An 8,962-nucleotide genomic window follows, 5' to 3' on the forward strand; every position below is an offset into this window, starting at 1 on the left:
ACAGGTTCTCTAACAATCATGGCCTGTGTTACAAACAGGTTCTCTAACAATCATGGCCTGTGTTACAAACAGGTTCTCTAGCAATCATGGCCTGTATTATAAACAGGTTCTCTAACAATCATGGCCTGTGTTATAAACAGGTTCTCTTTAGGTTTTCATGTAATAACCATGAGGCCACATGCAAGGATCTGTAAAGAACAATCTGGAAAGTGACTGAGAGCCAAATGGCTAAAGACCTAAAATTTATAATCTGTGCCCAAATTTTCTGATCAGGGGAAACCAAGGCAACTATGAAGAAAAATATACACGACAGAATGTATTTTAAAATCAGTAAATGTTATAGAGCTGTCTCAGCAAGTTCCTGTGCGACAATGCTGAAGAATGACATCGTCACAGAGCCCTGTCTCTATCTGGCCAAAAATCAGAAAGAAAACAGGAAAAGGGGGAGACGGGAACTTCTCAGGAAGCTGAGAGAACTTTAAGAGCAGTAATGAATTTCAGTTATATTGTCCAGTTTTAAAATCAAAGTGTTAAATTATTTCCACTTTCTTTTGCAAAACTAAATTCATAATTCTATGAAGTTCAAAATGCAATCAGTGAGAAGTCAAACAGTTCTCAGCAGATAATCTTACAGCACCATCTTCTGGCGCGACATCAGCAAACACAGTCTGGCAAGCACACGAGCAGGCCGGTGGACAAGCTGCTTTCCCCTAAGCAAGCTTACGGCCCATAAGATGGAACCACCCAGAACCTAAGAGCAAATGAAACAAAGCTAAGCACCCACTGTTGAGCAGGAGCTGATGCCAAGCATGGGAACTGCTCCTGGGTCAAATTGACTTCCCCTGAGGTTAACTGACACCCAAGCAAATAACCCCTGTGAGGGGGGTTCTTAATTAAACTATTTGATGTGGGAAGACCCGTTCAGTTTATATCTGGTTCACACCTTCTGCTGGCAGGCTATACAAAGGACATGGAAGGAGGAGGCTTGTCCTCATCCTAGATGCCAAGTCCATCCTTCACCAGCATTACCACCTACATCCTGAGGATTCCAACATGAAGACCAGCTGACACATCTTCCCTGTGCACTAAACAACTCCTGGATTCTTAGACTTTCAGTTGGACTATCAGAAGCACATCCTATAAGTCACTCTAATAATTCCTGTATGTATACAGTATGTATATAATATATATATATATATATATATATATGTATGTATGCTCTACATATATATCTAATGAAACAATTCATTCTATCCATTGTGTTTCTCCAGAGAACCCTGTAGTACATTACTGATGGAAAGGCTGACATACAGTAGTGATGACAGCAAGCAACACTCTGCCCACCCTGAAGACAGCACCAGCACAGACATGGAGGTACACGGCTTTCACCTCAACACTCAGGAGGCAGAGGCAGGCAGAGAAGTTCAAAACAAAACAAACAAACAAAAAACAAAACAAAACAAAAAAAAAAACACAGGGGGGGAAAAAAGAAAAAAATTCTACATGGCATAAAGATATGAAGATTTAAACAGATATATAGAAGGGACAAATAATGTAAATTCTGATCTGCCAGAACTCACTGAAAAATATTTGAAAAACAAATACAATTATAAAATACAGATAAACTCTTAGTTCCCCTGCATTTAATTATTCTGAACTAGAAATAAAGACATAAGCATTGGAGGGAAACCTGTGGGGTTTTTTTTTTCCAGAAATCTATGTTTTTACTTAACTTCACCTCACATTTATTTTAAAATTTGACTAGTAGGTGTCATGCTGTAAAATGGCTTTTGTAGGGTTGTTTGCCTAGCTAAATTGTGTATTATGTGTATGTGCCTGAGTAATGTTATATGTGCTGTGTTCATGCAGTTATCTGTGGAGGTGGGGGAAAGGGGAAGAGCAGAGGAGCAGAGGATGCCCTGAACTGGAGTCACCATGCAGCTGTGAGCCTCTAAGTCTGAGTGCTGGGAACCAAACTCAGGTCTTCTGCATGAGGTGATCAGCAACCGTTTAAGCCACTAAGCAGATAGGCCTAAAGCACGGGCATATCACATCACCCTCCACTGTACAGATAAAGAAATCCCTGAGGCAGTCAAAATTCACCCCACTCACTCAACTCCTAAGGAGACATGGTTAGAGCCAGACTGACAGGCTGCAGAATCTATACTGATAACCAAAACCTGCCCTGAATGTCACTTTAGATTCACATTCTCTATGCTAGAAAATAACAACAGCTTCCTGCATTGACAGTTTAGCAATGGTAGAAGCTACTTGGTACACTGCTATTTTACTTCATTATGAGAAATACCATCTGATGTGACCTACTTGAATTGACCCCTACAGAACACTATGAACACACTTCTTTCCAATTATCCCAAATAATTAGAAATAATTTAGTGTTTATATATATGGGTGGGGGGTAGTGGTGAGATAACATCTCACCTATGTAGCTCTGGCTGGCAAAGAGATCCTGCCCCCGCCTCCTGAGTACTGGGATTAAAGATGTGTACCACCACGTCTTGGATACATACATGTACACACAGGACATATTTATTTTTCTTTTGTTTTCCCTATAAGTAAGTGTATTTACCATTTGAGTCCCTGGTGCTCTTAGCGACCAGAAAAGGCACAAGATCCCCTGGAACTGGAGTTCCAGTGTGAGCTGCCTGTCACAGATGCTGGAGACTGAATCTGGGTCCTCTGTGAGAGCAGTACCTATAGTTAGCGACTGAGCCATCTCTCCAGCCCCACAGCTATGTGTGTTTTTAAAGAATGGCTTCATTTTTATTGATGTGTATGTTTGTGCCTGCAGAAGCCAGAACAGAACCTCAGATCCCTTGGGGGTGGGGTGGGGTAGGGTGTACAGGCTGTAGTGAGCTGCCTAATGTGGATGCTAAAATCTCATCAGTGTCCTGCGAAAAAGCTCTTAACCACTGAACATCTCTGCAGTCCTAGTCTAATTTAGGCTTTAAGAAAATCAAAGGCGTTCAGGAGAAAGGAAAGCTCAGTGAAGCGCCTGCGCTGTACACTACCTACCTTGAAGTACTTCCTCCTCATCCGGGTCATGTTCATTAGCATCACTCCAGAGTTCACGCCCGTCCTCCCATAGTACGGGTGCCGGGCAAAGCGATTATACCATCCAATTCTGGGCTCCTCATGTTCTGGTGCCATCGCAGCAATTTGTGTGGAATTAAATTTCTTTAGTAATGACCAAATATCATCAACAGGTCGTAAAAAAAGGATATCAGTGTCGACATACAACAGTGAGTCAACGTCTTTCAGTATTAACTATGAGGAGAGATTTGAAGAATTAGTTACAAATATATTTAACAGAAATTACATCTTGATATGCCAATTTAAAATCTGTTAAGGTAATTTTTCTGAAATTTGTCATTTTTGAAAAATTCATAGATACTTTGTTATTTTTTCATCAGTTTTTAAAAAAAAAAAAACTAGAAAATCAAGCCCTAATAAAAACCTGAACACTTCCAGTGAGAATTTAAAAAAAAAAGTATCACAGGTCAGGGAGAAAATCGTCTTCTTGCTGCACACTACACTGACTTCTGGTGGTTCCCATGTGGAGCCTTAACACCGTAAGTACAGGCACACAAAAACGAAGGTCTCCCCAACCCGTCCCCTCCACCGCACTGCTTCAGTGCCCACTACTAAGTGCAAGACATGCTGGAGCCCAGGCTATCCAGTCTGCACTCCTATTTCTATGCACACCACCAACAAATCAAAACCACACACTTAGGAAGAACAGGCAGAGCAAGACTTTGATCTTAAAACTAAGACTGGCTCTGTGGCCCTTTTTAGATCTTCAGCGTGCCTTCCACAGAGATTTAAAAAGATAAAATTTCCTTTTTCCTTACAAGCTTTTAAAATAACACACCTGCGAATTAAACTTGTTGTTTGTCCTGGTGCACAGCTCAATGGTTAGGTTTTAAAGAAACAGAAGTGTCCAACCTTTTGACATCTGAAATATGACACCATCCACAAAGTCCACACATTGGAGGACCATGCAATCAAGTTACCAAAAGTAAAAGAATTAATCTGGTAATGTTCTGCCCAAGTTTACAACTCTGTAACGGCTACATTCCTAGCTGTTCCCCCTGTGTGTGGCAGGCTGACTGTGTTGTTGAAACATTGTAGCAAGCACAATGAGAACAAGACTTGACCCTCTTAATTTTCCCATTCCTGCAGCAATGCTGAGCCACTAGCTCACTCAGCAGTTCCACTGAAATCCCCATTCCTCTCTCAGGCCGCTCAAGGCCAGTTTAGGAGCAGATATGCAAAATACCTGATGGTGACGGCTGAGCCTCAATGCCGCGGGTCCCCTAACTCAGAGGTGAGCTAGGTTGTGCTTCCCACCAACAGAAAAGGGGGAAAACTGTTTTTAGGGGTTATTGGGTTTTTTCACTTTGCTTTTTAAGAGTCTTGTGAAGGGCTGGTGAGATGGCTCAGCAGGTAAGAGCCATCTGCTCTTCCAAAGGTGCCGAGTTCAAATCCCAGCAACCACATGGTGGCTCACAACCATCCTTAATGAAAACTGACTCCCTCTTGTAGAGTGTCTGAAGACAGCTACAGTGTACTTACATATAATAAATAAATAAATCTTAAGTAAATTAGCAAGTAGTTTAAAAAAAAAAAAAAAAAAAGAATCTTGTGAAGAGTCCTAGGAGGCCCTCTATGATGGCTAATCTCAGTTGTCAACCTGACCACATCTGGAATCAACATTGCTATGCTAATGGTGTTTCTTTACAGCAACAGAAATCCTGACTAACACATGTTCTGTATAAAATTAAGTTTCAAATTTAAAAAGAGATAGAAACGAAGCCCTGGGAAGGAAAACGACTCACTGGCAAGAACAGCCTCTGGGAAGCACAGGGCTTAAAGAGTTTCTTCCACTCCACCGCACTGTCGCTTGGGAAGGTGATGGGGTACAGGCTGTAGTTAAATCTCTGGAGGAAGGACCAGCTGTCGAGCTAAAACCATACAAAGGAATTAACGTTAAAAACAGAAGCCAATTTGGACTTGTTTTACTTTCAACCTTCTCTGTAACATCATAAACTAATAATAGCTACAAAGCAAAAATGCTGAAACTTAAAACCACATTTATGTTATTCAGTTAAAAGATTATTTCCCTCACTTCCTTCATCTTTATTTCAAATCTAAGAACCGTGACACATTACGAACACTTTCCATCGAGGTCAGAGGTGCAGGGGTTGAAGTCAGGGTTCGGGCCACTGAGATTGATCTGTCCAGAAAGCAGAAGAGGAATCTGAGTTCAGGTGCCCAGCACAGTGCTCGGTAGAAGATAGGGAAACAACCACGCTTGCTCCATCATCAGCCTGTCCAAACCCAGTGAATTCCAGGCTAACCAAGAAATCTGATCTCAAAAAGACAAAGGCTGAGCACATCCAGGTGCTCCTTGCTAAACCAACAGCCCAAATTTGATCTCCCTTAATTTCATCCATATGAATTTTCTTAATTCAAAGCAAATTAAAATCAGGAAAATTAACTTATTATCATAGTATATATGATAAAATATTCATATTACATGTCAGACTAACACAACATCAGCTGAGTCCACTTATGTAAAGTTTAAACATATACTGGTATTCCTAATACACTATTCTTATAAATACATAGCCAGTGCCAATTTTAAAAAATTATTAAGGACCAAATTTAAAAGAAAATCTATAATGAATATTACTCTTTAGTGTTCCAAACTCACTTCAAAACACTGCCTTGGTCCAGACTCAGTTAAACCTAATTTATCATTGTTGCTTCCCAAAGGGTTTATGCTACTGCAGCTGTATAAACTGAAGATGGCCCCTCCAGAGGCAAGCCTCAACCCAAGGCTCCTGCCTTGGCCTGTGATGAAATGGAATGAGGAACACTTGCCAACAGGACTAGCTTTAGAATGTCTGGTTCAAATTACCAAACAAGCACAGAGCAATGACCAGGGGAGGTGGAGTAGCTGACAGCAGGCTGATTAAGTGTCTCCTCAGTCAGCTGTGGCCAGGTACTCTTCAAAGCATGAGCATCGCCCACCTAGTTTAAGAGGCTTTTGTTGTGACGCCCTGCTGGTATCCCTGTTCATTATTTTAAAGAATAGGAATTTCATTTTCCCTTTCAATTTAGAAATAATTTCAAGATCTTTGTAATACTAACTTCAAAATGAAATCTTTGACATTTTTCATTTAATATTGGAATATTTTTCAATTTGGTCCATCAAATATCTGATAATCTTTCATCAAAATCAAAGCCAAACAGGCTGGGCCTGGAACTCAGACCTATATAATCCTGGCACTCGGGAAGCCAGGGCCTTAAACCATGAGTCCTGGCTACAGCCACAAGCAAACAGGAGCCGCTCTTTACAGATGAAGATGCACGGCACGGCACTCTGCCTACCTATCTCACTTCTCAGTCCAAACGCTCTGGGCAGAGGAAGGAAATCAACTCTTTGTTCTTGGCAGGACATAGGTGGCCTGCTCCTGGGCACCGCACCTGGACTCCTGGGAAGCACACTCTAGAGAGAGCCAAGGACAGCTGTAGCCCAGCAGACTAATGGTCAGTCAGCTCTGCGGTGTCACTGAGCACCAAGTACTTACTCTGACTTTAAAGCTATCGTGCAGTTGGTCTTCAGCAAAGATGTGGACATGCAGTGGCTTGATGCTGAAAATCAGAGCTGACTTCAACATAGTCACAGTTTCTTCCAGTCTCTCACCACAGGCAACCACAGCAAGGTGCATTTTCTCATTGGGCCTTGTTTTCAAATTATACCTAGCAACAAAGAGAAGCGTCTCCAACAGTTCAGCATGTACTTACTAGTAAATGGCATTTTACTGTGTTTAAAATCACAAGTTTACAACTTCTTTTTAAAATGCAAAAGAAATGTCAAGCTACAAGGCACTGCAATGCTAGCCCAATCGCCCAGTCAGGTATGTCTACCCTTTCTCCAGTTCTCCACGCCGGCACCCCTCGAGGCAATCCTCCCAAGAACATAACTCCACTCATCACTTGCCCTGGTGCCAAGACAGGACGCCTGACCTTCAGATACCTAAACTCTGCATTTTTTTTTTTTAATTAAAACTTCTAATTCCACTTAAAACCCCTCCATATGCCTTCTTCAACCCAAAATTGGACCACTATGAAGCAACTATACTACGATTTCATCCATAAATATTTCAATATTTCATCTCAAGCCATACTGATTACAAGAAGCTTGTTCGTGTAACTTTGTTCACTGGCACCCATTCAGCTGCACTCACCAAGTTCTCGCCAAGAGGTGTAAACATTTCTGAAGGACCTTACCCATCAGTCTCTTTGGGGAAGGAAGGATCTCCTCAGGCCCCACTTCCTGCCTAGGCAGGAACTTTTTGTCTAACAGAGCTGTGGATTCAGGTTGGGGACCCCTTCCCCTCCTTGGTGTGGGCTCCGCACACTGCTCTAGTAAAGGCACTGCACAGAAGTGTTGCCTTTTCCCCACTGCTCCTTTAACACCAAGCCCTCATGTCTGCTAAGTCCTTCATTTCCTATCATGGAAGCCACATGGGTACCATTTATGCTGTGACAAGGGAACATGAATTTAGTTCGTCTCAGAACAGTAGAAGCCACAGTCAGAGAGAAGGCAATCGAGGCACAGAATTCTACATCATCCCCCTGTTACTACTCGCAGTGGTTTAAAAAAAGTCTTCACTAAAACATCAGCCTGAGGACAGGAAGGTGATTCTGTGGCTGAGCACACCTTTGCTCTTGCAGAAAACTGGTGGCTGCTGGAGCTGCCCATCCCCCTTCTCGCCTCTCATGTACTTAAGGAGGAAAAGCCTATGTCACCAACCAAGAAAAGACTTTACTTATTTTAGTTTTGTTTAACAGGGCATCCATGTCTGTCTTCCTACATGGTCACCACTGTCACTGTCCACAAGGTGGCTCACAAACATCTGTTACTACAATGCCCAGGATCTGACACCCTGTTCTGACTTCTGCAGGCACCAGACCACACATTTGGTACACAGACATATATGGAGGCAAAACACTCAAACATACAAAATAAGTCTAAACAAGAAAAAAAACAATTAAAACATCACACCAGGCAAGGTGCTGTAAGCCTATAGTTTTAGCACTTGGAAGGCAGAGGAAAGAGGATCCAGTCTCGGCTCCAAAACAAGACTGTCTCAGGAAAAACAGTATCATAATTTGAGAATCTCCAATATGTTCAGTTGCTTAACTGTTCTGAGCAAAGAATACATCCCAGGGTCAGGAGCAGCTATTAACTGACCAGTAACAGTCACACTTTGCTCTGCACAGAACCCTGCAGAAAATGTTAAGAAATACTATACACCTTAGAAGAAAAGAAAAATGTTCCTCAAGGAAAGAAATAGAAATCTGCCTAAAAGCAGTCTCAAGGAGCAGTCACGCTTACAATACCTGGACTCGGGAGGTGGAAGCAAACGCCAGGAGGCCAGGGTCACTCTTAGCTAGACAGCAAGTCTGAGATCTGTGATCTATGATCCACAAGACCCTGTCTCAATGACAACAACAAAGCAAAACTAAAACAGTTCACCCACTCCCCACACAATACTAAGGACACTCGGCTGTGGGTGTCACACTCTGGCAGCATCATGCAGACTACAGCACGCAGGCTGACAAGATGAAATATGCACTGAAGTCTCTACCCCTCAGCACCAAGAACACCAACAACTCCAGAGGAATTCAAAGACACCCACTGTAAGCTTCCACGTTGCAGGAACTGAGAGCTGAAGTTTTCTAAGCATTCAGAGGGAAGCAACCATTCTGGTAATTCTGGCCCAAATGAATGGTACGATCTTCATCGTGCTCTTAAAATGTGCTTTATCCCAAGAAGGATGACCATTGTGTGGATACTTCATTCCTCCTTAGAATAAGGAACAAAATACTCATGAAAGGATATAGGTACAGAGACAAAATTTAGAGC

General features: G+C 42.2%; 1 protein-coding gene across 2 annotated transcripts in view; it reads right to left on the minus strand.

Annotated features, from left to right (window-relative positions):
• Gxylt1 (glucoside xylosyltransferase 1) overlaps window positions 1–8,962 on the minus strand; it is a 28,730-nt gene that overhangs the window by 7,148 nt on the left and 12,620 nt on the right. For both annotated transcript variants that reach the window (XM_021217131.2, XM_021217129.2), the window contains 3 exons: window positions 6,618–6,789; window positions 4,860–4,985; window positions 3,037–3,288 (listed from right to left, as the gene is read on the minus strand). In XM_021217131.2, the coding sequence (XP_021072790.1) occupies window positions 3,037–3,288; window positions 4,860–4,985; window positions 6,618–6,789 (550 nt within the window). The remainder of the gene's footprint in view (window positions 1–3,036; window positions 3,289–4,859; window positions 4,986–6,617; window positions 6,790–8,962) is intronic.

This window comes from Mus pahari, chromosome 17 (genome assembly GCF_900095145.1).
Source record: "Mus pahari chromosome 17, PAHARI_EIJ_v1.1, whole genome shotgun sequence".
In the NCBI taxonomy this organism is placed as follows: domain Eukaryota; kingdom Metazoa; phylum Chordata; class Mammalia; order Rodentia; family Muridae; genus Mus; species Mus pahari.